The sequence below is a fragment of the Biomphalaria glabrata genome, chromosome 4, assembly GCF_947242115.1.
Source record: "Biomphalaria glabrata chromosome 4, xgBioGlab47.1, whole genome shotgun sequence".
NCBI classification, from domain to species: Eukaryota; Metazoa; Mollusca; class Gastropoda; family Planorbidae; genus Biomphalaria; species Biomphalaria glabrata.
The window spans coordinates 49,537,679-49,550,857 of NC_074714.1; the positions used below are offsets into that span (position 1 = coordinate 49,537,679).

General features: G+C 36.6%; 1 protein-coding gene and 3 non-coding genes across 4 annotated transcripts; 1 reads left to right on the forward strand and 3 right to left on the reverse strand.

The window, feature by feature from the left end:
* Nucleotides 1–1,651: 1,651 nt before the first annotated feature.
* Trnaf-gaa (transfer RNA phenylalanine (anticodon GAA)) lies at nucleotides 1,652–1,724 on the forward strand. Its single transcript has one exon. It is a non-coding gene; the product is annotated as a tRNA-Phe (tRNA).
* A 1,341-nt stretch (nucleotides 1,725–3,065) lies between these two features.
* Nucleotides 3,066–3,138, reverse strand: Trnaf-gaa (transfer RNA phenylalanine (anticodon GAA)). The gene has a single exon. It is a non-coding gene; the product is annotated as a tRNA-Phe (tRNA).
* A 1,348-nt stretch (nucleotides 3,139–4,486) lies between these two features.
* Nucleotides 4,487–4,559, reverse strand: Trnaf-gaa (transfer RNA phenylalanine (anticodon GAA)). The gene has a single exon. It is a non-coding gene; the product is annotated as a tRNA-Phe (tRNA).
* Nucleotides 4,560–11,501: 6,942 nt separating this feature from the next.
* On the reverse strand, nucleotides 11,502–13,033 carry LOC129925974 (proline-rich protein 27-like). Its single transcript, XM_056027582.1, has 2 exons — nucleotides 12,955–13,033; nucleotides 11,502–11,875 (listed from the first exon to the last, which is right to left on the reverse strand). The coding sequence occupies exons 1-2, from the start codon at nucleotides 13,031–13,033 to the stop codon at nucleotides 11,502–11,504; spliced, it is 453 nt and encodes a 150-aa protein (XP_055883557.1).
* Nucleotides 13,034–13,179: the final 146 nt, after the last annotated feature.

Genomic DNA, 13,179 nt, shown 5'->3' on the forward strand with positions numbered 1-13,179 from the left:
AGAGTGTACCAGAGTGTCTAGCGGAGTGTACCAGAGTGTCTAGCGGAGTGTACCAGAGTGTCTAGCAGAGTGTACCAGAGTGTCTAGCGAGTGTACCAGAGTGTCTAGCAGAGTGTACCAGAGTGTCTAGCGGAGTGTACCAGAGTGTCTAGCGAGTGTACCAGAGTGTCTAGCGGAGTGTACCAGAGTGTCTAGCGAGTGTACCAGAGTGTCTAGCGAGTGTACCAGAGTGTCTAGCGGAGTGTACCAGAGTGTCTAGCGGAGTGTACCAGAGTGTCTAGCGGAGTGTACCAGAGTGTCTAGCGGAGTGTACCAGAGTGTCTAGCGGAGTGTACCAGATTGTTTGCAAATATAACAAAAACACACCTCAATGTTCTTGACTGTACTGCATATCAACTTCTCGGACACCCGTAGCTACCCCCACGGTGGTCTGCTGATCATCCAATTGTCCCTACTTTGACCTTGACCCACAGCTTAATGGACACTTAGACTCCGTCCGAAGGAATAAAACGCACCGTGAGCAGAATTGGGGTTTTCGCGACCCCGTGAGATTTTTATCGGGGCACTATATATATATACAGACTTAAGAAGTGGTAGTGGAGTCAGCCAGCCGTACAAAGCCATCTTTTGTTGACCAGATTTCTCCTCGGCAAAAGTCAAATGTCTTCCTGGGCCAGTGTTTCGGGAAAAAAAAAATGTTCAGACGTCGTAAAGATGGCAGGGTAGAAAGACGTTTAGGTCTGTTTATGCCTGGTCTATTGTTGCTAGCGTGTTATGCTAATAGGCTCCGAAAGTCGTAAAGTCAGCTGGCGTGGAGATAGAGGGGGGGGGGGGGAAATTAGTGAAATAAAAATAAATCTGAGTCCCCCCACGTTTTTTTTTTCTTTGGTGTTTTTTTTTTTTTCTGGGTATTCTTCGATTCGACAATTTCAGTTTGATTTATTCTTTGCGCCAGTGGTGAACTCTGCCCAGGTTGTGTGTGTGTATGAGGGTTTGCGTCTGTGTAGATATGTTTGTATGTGTGTAGGAGACTGTTTATAAGTGTGCAGGCTAGCACCACGCGTGTGTATGGTTACAGTTTCTGTGTGTTTCAGCCTAAATGGGTGTGCTGCTTTTTGTGCTAAGAAAAAAACACACAATTTAAGGTCCTTCCTTGTTTGTTGCTACAATTTAGCTGTGTTCAGATGTTAAAGTTGTATTTTGTTAAAGTTGTTCTCATTTAGGCATATTATTTGAAATCCGTTGTACAATTTTAGAACCCTTTTTTTGGTATAAAAAAAATAATTACCAGTAAATAATTGTCTTATAGGTATTTTTTAAAAATTCAGTCATGTTTTTTTTTTTGTTAGGTACAATAAATATTTATGGAAAGTTTCAACTTGCTTTGAGAAATGGGAAGTTGGAGAAATACATGCAACATGCTCGAAATTTTGTAGGCCTACCTGACAGACAAACAGACAGATTTAATGTAAGCTTTGTAAAGACTTAGCAACGCGGTTACGATAGTCATCAGTATCGAGATGTTGAATGCACATGTCACTTGTCATTAGTAAATGACATGATAGAATAAGAATGTTTGAACCAGCTAGCGATAACCGTTAATTTGATATGCTTGTACTTTGACATCGTTGTAGTGTTACGAAGAAGTGCAGCCGAAATAGCTCAGTTGGGAGAGCGTTAGACTGAAGATCTAAAGGTCCCTGGTTCGATCCCGGGTTTCGGCAATATTTTTTTTTATTTCTTTAAATAAACATTACATTTTTTTTAACCACGAAGTACTTGAGAAAACAAAACAAAATGAGAAAGTTATAGAACGTAAGCAAGGCCGGTCTTAGGCCACTGCAACCTATGCGGCCGCAGTGGGTCCCGCACTTTCATAGGCAGGGCTCCCGCGGCCTTCTGATTTTCCAAGGGCTCATGGAAATCTCCTGAAGAAATCATAAAAATCTGAAAAAAGACAAAATTGTCTTACTCGGGTGTTATTGAATTATTTAAGGTCAACAATTCACAAAAATAGATTGAACAATTAGGCAAACCTTGGTATTTATTACTTTTGAGCGTGATCTATATTGGAAACAGAATTTTGATGATATATTGTATGACTTCGCTACACGTGAGGCTCGTAAAGTTAACTTCATCAGTTAATTTTTTCTGTGGTTGATGAATTGGTCCACAAAAAAAAATAATTTTAGTAACAATCCAAGAGAATCTCATTTCAAAAGTTCCTTCCAAAATGAACTTGAGAACTTTGAAATTTGTTTACTTCGGAACTTCAAGACTTCGGGATGTTGGAACTTTAGGACTTCAAACTTTAAAATTTTGGGACTTTAAATCTTTGAGACTTTAGAACTTCAAAACTTTGGGACTCCAAACTTTAGGACTTCAGAACTCTGGGACTTCAAAACTTTAGGACTTCGGAACTTTGAGACCTCAAAACTTTGGGACTTCAAACTTTAGGACTTCGGAACTTCAAAACTTTGGGACTCCAAACTTTAGGACTTCGGAACTTTGGGACTTCAAAACTTTAGGACTTTGAAACTTGGGACTTTGGGTATTCAAAACTTCAGTACTTCGGAACTTTGGGACCTCAAAACTTCAGTACTTAGGGACTATTAAAGAAGTGCCAACAAGGTCAATTTAGTATACTTCCATTCTTTTGCCTATTGAGGGGATAGTAAGAATAAAGAGATGTTTCGCGTCGGGATTTTCGGACGCAATAGACTGGGCCTTTCGATGACCTGCTGACCTCAGTCAAAAATTATCAAATGTGACCTTTGCAACGATATTATATTAAATAATTAACTCCTTTACCATGTTTTTTTTTAAAAGCAGTAAATATTTTTATAGAATGTTGCATTTTATGAAAACAAAATAGTGCTTACATATTCAATGTAACAAAAAAAAATTGCTTTTAGAAGATAAAAAGTAATCGTTACATCTGTACTTTCTTTGCAAGTTGCAAATTATTTTTAAAATTTGATTTTTTCTATTTTGAGATAAAACGTGGCGGACGGCTGTGTTTCTGCGAGCCGCTAAAAAATAAATAAAATAAAAAATTATAGACATGCCGAAACCCGGGATCGAACCAGGGACCTTTAGATCTTCAGTCTAACGCTCTCCCAACTGAGCTATTTCGGCTATTGGTTCTATATTACAGATGACCGTCCAACTCTTAACGTTCAGAAAACAAATCTAATCGTCCATTACAATCGCAGGTTTAACAACACAAGAAGAACCCCAGGGCAAGCAAAGACCTTCCTCCTGTAACAGTACCAGGAGAAAGAAGGGTCAGACAGGCTAAACGAAGACAGAAAAATAACATTAAAAAATGGGCGGTCCTATCATTGAAAGGGATTCTATTCTTGGCAGAAGATAGAGGAATAAAGAAAGGTGGTTGAAGATTATGTGTGGTGCCCCAACAGTCAAAAAGACTATGTGACAGTTGAGGGTGAATATCTTGAACAATGTCATCTAATTATGATCTAATGCTCATTCGAGAAATATACAATTTAAAAATAAGATTATACAGATCATTTTGCGATTACATTCAAAATCAAATGCGTTCCCCGAATTGTCATCTGTTTGCTTAGCAATGCAGGCAAAGGGTTTGGGTTTCAATATTTACCTCATAAATATCAGAAACTATGAACAATCAAAAGCCACAATCATATCTCCTCCATACAAAGCGGACGTGTTTGTACTGTTTGGCCAGCTGACGTTGATTTAATTTATTACATTGTTCATATTCCTAAGTAGTCACTGACCTGATTGGTACGAGGATAGGGTTCTAGTGCCAAGCTACAGTAACGCGTGTGATTAAATGATCATCCTCTTTAAAGTCCATCAACGGACGATGAATGGAATTGGCGAATGTACATCGGATTAAGTCCTACTTTTTTTTGTATACCTATGCCAGGGAAGTACAGACTCTATGGTATCTGGAATTATCATAGAAATAAATTTGACTAACTACTGCTTGTTACATTTTCTGTATTCAGTTTATGTTGACAAACACATATAACTTACACGGAACGGCGTATGTTTATGTTGACAAACACATATAACTTACACGGAACGGCGTATGTTTATGTTGACAAACACATATAACTTACACTGAACGGCGTATGTTTATGTTGACAAACAACAAAATTGTTTACATAAATGTATATAAAAAAAATAAAACAGAATCCTTCCTTTTTTTTTTCTTTTACTATTAAAATGAAATAGTTTTAAAAAATGGTGTGTTTTCATGAAAATATTTTGTAACACAACAGTTTGCTTCTAGAAGATAAAAATGCAGTCGTTACATTAGAACTTTTTTTGGCAATAAAAATTATCACGAAATGACATTTTCAAGGGTTTTGTTTTTATATATGTACACAATTTTATATACATAATAGCCTACATATCTTAACTTGGAGGACGCATGCATATTAACTGTTTCTTTCGCGAACCGCCAAAAAAAAAATTTAAAAAATTAATGACATGCCGAAACCCGGGATCGAACCAGGGACCTTTAGATCTTCAGTCTAACGCTCTCCCAACTGAGCTATTTCGGCAGATGATTTATGCTAATCCTATAGGTAAAAAAAAAGAAATAATAAACGTAATAATAACGTATCATGTGACACTGTCTACGGTTATACGATACAGTGCTTTTATAGTCATTAAATTATTTTTTTAGTTTTAAAAAGGGTGGAGAGGTCAAATGTATTGTACATAAATATTTTAATCCATGTAATTTGCTCATAAAAAAAAGAATATGTACGCCATGCATATAGCTACTGCCTGTGTCGCTTCTAGCAGTTAAAGACCAACTGAAGAGGTTTTTTTTCGAAATTGAGATTACTAATTGATTTGAATAGTAGATGGTATCAAATAAAGTTCCTAAAAAAAATGAGTTTAAAGAAATACATATTTCTACTAGAAAAAGTCATTTGAAACTGTAAAAAATTTACGAGATTTGAAAAGGTTGAAACTAGAAATATATGATACACCTTGCTGAGGACGTGATGGTGATCACATGGTCACCTCCTCCTCCTCTTCCTTCCGCAGTAGTGCTCTAACCACTATATATATATCAAATGCATAAAGGCGTGTGTCGGTTAGTTTATTGTAACATATTTGTTTGTTTGTTTGTTGTTGTTTTTTGGTCTGACCCACTGATACACCAGCTCCTCTCATTGCGCCTCATTTCTCCCACGCCTCTAGCTTTCCACGAGTCACGTGATATCTTAATCCCCAGTATCTTTAATCCTACAGCGCTCCATCCGCACCCCCCTCTCATTGAAACTAGAGTCCTCCAAGAAGGGAGACCTCTGAAGTGTGAAGAGCTCTCCAGAAGTAAAAGGGAACAAACCATTCCAACGTTACTGTAACAATGTTTCCGAAACACTGGATGAACTCCTTCCTCCTTTTCACCTGGTTTGACAGTCATAATGTGATAACTCTGCTCTTGCACAGGTGTTTATGGTGCGCACCAGCGCACTGTTCAGCACTGGATATGGACAGACTGTATAGAGGAAGGGCTGCAGCATAGAAGTATGTATATTATATCTAGACTGGACTTGGAGATCTTTTAACATTACAAAAATATGTGGTGAAATTTTGTTTAAAGTTGGATCAAGGCGTTTTTTTGTAAAGTAGTTATGAAGGCTGCCTCGACCTTCGCTAGACTCAGGCCAAGAGTTTGGGAAAACCATAAGCTAACTACGGTGACCAAAATGGAAGTCTACAAGGCATGCGTTATGAGTACACTGCTGTATGGCAGTGAATCATGGACCACCTACGCAAAGCAAGAGAGAAAACTGAACTCATTCCATTTGAGATGTCTCCGTAGGATCTTGAATGTCACATGGAAAGAAAAAGTGTGCAATACTGAGATCCTTGCGAGATCAGGTATTCCCAGCATCTTTACAGCTCTCAGACAACGCCGTCTGCGCTGGCTTGGACATGTTCGCCGGATGGAGGACAAGCGCATCCCAAAAGTCATCATCTATGGTCAACTCGCGACTGGCACAAGAAAAACTGGTCGCCCCCACCTCCGTTACATAGATGTAATAAAACGTGACCTCAAATCAGTGAACATCAATACTGACAATTGGGAAGACATAGCTCTAGACCGCAACAGATGGAGAGAAACAGTGACCAAGAAAGCTATGGACAGTGAAAGTACATGGGTCTCAGCTCAGGAAGAAAAACGTACAATCCGAAAGACGGCCACCTTAACCTGCGCTATCTGTGGACGGGAGTGCCTCTCCAAAATAGGGCTCCACAGCCACACGAGGAAGTGTGCTCTGAGATGAACCATAGTCGTCCTACGACTGAGGGAGGCCAATGAGATGAGTTATAAGAGGATATAAAGTTGTTGTTTTTTTAACCCTAACCTATGTAACATATAATTTAATTTTTAGATCTAGATCTAGTAATTGAACATCAGAAATAAGAGTAGGCCTACTCTCGTCTCATAATTATTATTTTGCAATGGACCTCATTCACCAATCGTAAACAAACAAAATTTAGTCACGTGATAATATTGATAAAACAACGGAAAATACTGTCACGTGACAGCCTGTGTGTATTACGTAATTTGTATAGAAGAGATAGAGAGTCTTGTGGCTAAATGTTGTTTGTGAGAATTGCATTCGGCCCACTGTCTGTAAAAAGTTTAGTATCACTGGCTATATAACTTTGTCCGGAGTTACCAGACAGTAACACTTCTGTGTGCCCACCACAACGCTATAAAGTATAAAGTGACCAATTTTGATTTTGCGTTGTATCATTAGGTAGTTGTTTTTTTCCCGTTTACTAATTCTTGTTACTTTTTTTAATTTTTTAGCGGCCCCCGTAAGGGGAAAAAGCCGCTATTAGGTTTGTGCAAAATGTCCGTCTGTCCGTCTGTCCGTCTGTCCGTCTGTCCGTCTGTCCGTCTGTCCGTCTGTCCGTCTGTCACACTCAGATCTCGAAAACTAGAAGAGATATGAAAAATATTATTTCATCATTAAATCCGGCTTGAAAAGTTTAGGTGCAACGGCTACTTTTGGTTTTCTAAAAGCAAACCGTTTAATTTATAAAATTAATTATGCAAGCGATTTTTTCATATAAATACACCAATTCTAAAACAATTACGTAAATGTAAGGGAGGCAATGTTACAATATGCTAACAAAGATGGACAATTTTTGTGTATTTTCAGTATCACTAAGTCAAATATATTTTTAAAATGTACAGGAAATGTTTACAACAAATACAAATAATAGTTAAAGACGTTTTTTCTGGTCAACTAGCTGCTAAAATTAAAAGAAAACATTTCTGTTTGTTTATAAAGGCTAATAATGCACTTTGTATGTAAATATCACGCACATTTTTTTAAATGGACTTTTTATGCAGCGATTTTCGTGCAGTAGCGTAACGTCTCAACATGATCAGGTGCTAAACCAATTCCTTAAACTTTTTTTAAAAATCAGATTTTATTTATTTTTTGTTTAGTGCCCCCATCCGAATAAAAGAAGCTTATTTTTGTGCGTTTTGTCTGTTGGTCGGTCTGTCCGTCACGATTAGATTTAAAAAACTAGAACTCTAAAAGCTATTGAAAATCTAATTTACCCTTTAATGTTCCTCCCATAACATCTCAATAGTTTTAAGTATCTAAAATTGATTGTTCCGTATTTTTTTGTGCAAAACTAATCAACGCCAACAAATGTTTGTTTGCTCTTCTAACTTATATTACATTCAATTTCCATGCTTAAACGTTGCAAAAACACATTATCAATAATATGTTGTTCCGTTTTTTATGTAAATAGCATATTAATGCTAAATCATAATCTCTATACTGACTTATATTTCATTAATTGTAAAAATGTTCCGGATATTTTTTTATAAAACATGAATTATGCGTAATGATTGTTTGAAATCGCATAAGGCTTTTAAAAAAAGTAATTTACTAGAATTGATTACTGAAAATTACTTTTTAGACATTTAATTTTCTTGTAAAACATAACATAGAAGTTTTGTAATCGATAAAGAAAGTTCCGGATTTTGTTTCTTACAAATCGTCGCCAGAAATTTCCGAATTTATTTAAAAATCTACTAACGCCAAATAATTGTTTGAACTCCCTCTTCTAATTAATAAACAAATAATCTTCTCATTTACGAAATAATGTTTTTACGGATTTTTATGAAAAATTTTTTAACTCACTACTCTCTTACAGTACATTTAACTTTCTACCTAAAACATTAAAAAATCTAATTATCGTTAATATTATGTTCCGATTTTTAAGGAAAACAGAATCCAAACACCAAAGTAAGGTATGAAAATCTCTCCACGTGGCTGTAGAACATCTAATTTTTATACGAGACCATCCAAAAAATTTAATTAACGGTATTATATTTATCTGAAATTCTCTTTTTCTTTTACTATTTATACAAACATCCGGAACAATCTATTATATAAACTTTTCAATTGTGTTCATACCTAAAAATTATTGCGATGTTTTGAAACGTAAAATAAAGGTTAATCAATTTTTAATAACTTTTAGTTGTTTTTTTTTATATCAAGATAAAGGACAGACCGACTGACAGACAAAACGCAAAAACAATGTGGCTTTGATCCTTTTTAAATAATATCTATTAGAACTCAGTGCACCAATGTCTATGAACCCTCGTTAAATATCTCGTGTAAATAAAGACATTTTTTTTTATGGTACCGGTACTAGCCTATTGTGAGGTAATGGAATTTTTTTTCTTTGACGTCATATGAATGGACTCTTTAAATATAATGTTAAAAGAACGCACTCGGTGCACCAATGTCTATTAACCCTCGAAAAAATGGCTTGTATTAATGAAAACATATTTTAGTCTAACTAAGCCGTGTGACGTAGTGTTTTTTTTTCCTTTGACGTCACATGGAATGAATTCTTTAAATGAAATGCTAAAAGAACGCACTCGGTGCACCAATGTCTATGAACACTCGAGAAATGGCTCGTGTTGATAAAGGTGATTTTTAGTCTAGCTAGGCCTTGTGACGTAGTGTTTTTTTTTCCTTTGACGTCATATGGAATGAATTCTTTAAATGAAATGCTAAAAGAACGCACTCGGTGCACCAATGTCTATGAACACTCGATAAAAGGCTCGTAATGATGAAGGCGATTTTTATTCTAGCTAGGCCGTGTGACGTAGTGTTTTTTTTTCCTTTGACGTCATATGGAATGAATTCTTTAAATGAAATGCTTAAAGAAGCACTCGGTGCACCAAAGTCTATGAACACTCGATAAATGGCTCTTATAGATGAAGGCGATTTTTAGTCTAGCTAGGCCGTGTGACGTAGTGTTTTTTTTTCCCTCTGACGTTATATGGAATTAATTCTTCAAATGAAATGAAAAAAGAACTCGGTATAGTAATGTTTATTAAGCCTCGTTATGTGACTCGCGTTTAAAAAAGGAATGATATCTTGATTTAGATCTAATCTAGATTTTTTAAACTAGATCTAGATTTTTATTACAGTATATCTAGATCTGGATTTATATTCTAATTAAAATTATTTTAGAGTCTAGATCTAGAATTTCTAGATCTAGTTTAGACTAAAATAGACTAGATTAAGATGTAGAATTTCAATTTCTAAACTTAAAGTGTAAAAAAAAAAGTGTAGATTTTCATTTCCAAACGTTTTGATCAATATTGTAATGTTTTAATATACTAAAACTAATCTACTATTTTTTTATTAAATTTAAATTTAAATTTACGGCAAATGAATCTTTGAAACATTATTACTTTTGACCATCGGATGGCTGCCTGGTCGTGCGGTTTGCGCGCTGGACTGTCGTTCAGATTTATGGATGGCCCAGGGTTCAAACCCTGCCCGCTCCCATCCCCCGTCGTCCTGCGGGAGGTTTGGACTAGGAAGTAATTATCTTCAACTCTGAAGGAACATCCGAAACGTGTAAAACATTTTACATCAAAATTAAATCACCTCTTGAATATTATTTGCGAATATGCAGATCCGACAGGGATCCGACTTCGACGGGGGCCGCCTCTGAGTTTGTGTAACACAAACTCTCTTTGTAATCTTGTTTATTTTTATTTCTAGTGTTTCAATCTAGACTCTCAATGTGTGGTACGGATTCCAATGACCACCAAAATGAGATAGATCCAGTATTCAATTAAAAATCTTTACAAAAAGTAATTACTGAAGACTGAAGTCACCGAAAAGCATTATAAGGGGATAAAAATCTACATTCATTAGCGACAAAAAAAAAACTCGATACTCGCTAATGAGATATGTCCCGTGGCCAAACGACACCTATGGGGAAAGACCAGTAACACTGTGAAGCCTGTTTGCCAGTTCGAGGCTGGTGTTACAGATTTCTAAAACCCCCATTAACAGATGACAGTAAACGGTCCGCTCGGGGCTCATAAAAAGGTGAAACCTGTTGTCCCCGTAACTGGTCAGGCTCTCCTGCGATATGGAAATTGTAAATATAATAATCAGAATAGAGATCAAACGATGTTAGTGCAGCCATAGTGTTACTACCCGTCTGTTAGGTTTGACCGCTATAAAGTCTAGACCTGTGTTTACTTCGAAGGTGGAGGGGGATGTTTTAGCAAGAAGGAAATTAAATTTCAAAGCCATACAAAGGGACAATTTAAAATATTTTAGGGTCGGGCTGGGAAACGGGGGAGCGAAGTGGTGGGAGCAGGATATGTTCACAAAGGTATGGAAACGTTTTTTGTCTTTGTGTCTGTCTTTGTGTCTGTTCGTTTGAAGGCGTGGGACTGGCGACTTTTGCTATGAAGCAGGGGCGTAGAGATGGTAAGGTACCACGCTTGTTTGTTAACACACTAAATATGTCTTGTTTCACATTTGTAACTTGTCCAGAGTATACGCTCCAGTGATGTCAAAGAAATTATCCAAGTAGAGTTTGGGATCACGACAAATGTTTCAAAGACAATTCGTTCACAATATGTTCGTCTGACGAAGTGTTTCTATATCTGGCACCGACAACTGGCTGAAGACATATTTCACACGACAAATGGATCACTGACATTTGGTTCACTGACAATTGGTTCACCGACAATTGGTTCACTGACAATTGGTTCACCCGAAAATAGGTTTAATGACGATTGGTTCACTGACAATAGGGTCACCGACAATAGGTTCACTGACATTACGTTAACTGACAATTGGTTCACTGACTATTGGTTCACTGACAATTGGTTCACCGACAATAGGTTCACTGACGATTGGTTCACTGACAATAAGTTCACTGACAATAGGTTCACCGACAATAGGTTCACCGACAATAGGTTCACTGGCATTAGGTTCACTGACAATTGGTTCACCGACAATTGGTTCACCGAAAATTGGTTCACTGACAATTGGGTCACTGGCATTTGGTTCACTGACAATTGGTTCACTAGCATTTGGTTCACTACAATTGGGTCACAGAAAATTGGTTCACTGACAATTGGTTCAACGACATATGGTTCACTGAAAATTGGTTCACCGTCAAATGGGTTCACCGACAATTGGTTCACTGACAGTTGGTTCACTGACAGTTGGTTCACTTAAAATTGTTTCACTGGCAATTGGTTCACTGACAATTGGTTCAACGACAATAGGTTCACTGATAATTGGTTCACTGGCATTTGGTTCACCGAAAATTGGTTCACTGGCATTTGGTTCACCGAAAATTGGTTCACTGGCAATTGGTTCACTGGCATTTGGTTCACCGAAAATTGGTTCACTGGCAATTGGTTCACTGGCTATTGGTTCACCGAAAATTGGTTCACTGGCAATTGGTTCACTGGCATTTGGTTCACCGAAAATTGGTTCACTGGCAATTGGTTTACTGGCTATTGGTTCACCGACAGCATCACTGACTAATAGTATTTACAATTTTCAATCTTTTAGTTTATTTTTAATTTTAGATTTCCCAACTCCACAGAGATGCTAAAATAAAATCATAAAAATTCTTTGATTAGCGTAAGTATAATACTCTTTGATGACTTTATTTTTATCAATAAAGAAAAAGATTAAACTATCATAATCCTATCCAGATTTGAGATATGAAGAAAACTATTTCAAAAGATCAAAAAGAAACATCTTGAAAGTTGGATTAACTCAAATTAATTGCATTCTCAAGACGTATCATTCAAGCAGAACGCTAAGATATGTACTTCAATCTACGTCGATATAAATTTAGAAGAAAAAAAGTAAATAAAACTAAACACACACAAAGATAAACACACACACACACATACAACATCATGACCAAACACACACGAACACACACAGCAGCAGCATAGCTTCGTAATCACGTGGTATTCAAGCTTAGTGAGGCAGCAAAGAAACAAACAAATGCTCTATTTTCATGGGAAATGATTTTCGCAGACGGAAATAAATCTTGGACGATTAAAACTTTTAACACGTAGATTCGGATGCAATTAAAAATGTCAATGTCAAACAGTCTACACAGCAACGAAAATAAAACCTCAGAGTAACATTTGTTATATCTAGATCTAAACAATTTAATTTTATGAGGGTAAGTATATTCAGTGTTTTTTTTTTTTGTGTAAAGAAATAGGTGCTGGTACTCTCAGATGAATTGCCTAACTTTTAACAACTAATAAATTAATAATAAACGTTAAAATACAAGAAAAGTAACAATTTTTCCCCGCATTGAAAAGGGTGCCAGTACGCCGTACAGGTGACTGAGAATATTTATCTGAACTGTGGCGCAAGATTAAAAAAGTAAATAGGGAACAACTAAGTTCAAATCTTTTTTTTTTATTTTCTAGCAATCAAATTATAAATGTTTTCACAACTTTTACATTTAACTGTTAGCTTTACATACATTTACTCACATTTACATACAGTAAAACACATTTGCTACATTAGATATGACTTGCACATTTATTTGACAAATTGAAATATAAATAGCCTCCCTTTTGCTTCTCACCAACTACATCCGAGGCAGAACAGGGTCCAGACAACTGGAGCTGGTTTTGCAATAGATGACCAGCTGAATCCAGTGGCATTTCAGGGACCAGACAACTGGAGCTGGTTTTGCAATAGATGACCAGCTGAATCCAGTGGCATTTCAGGGACCAGACAACTGGAGCTGGTTTTGCAATAGATGACCAGCTGAATCCAGTGGCATTTCAGGGACCAGACAAAAAAAAAT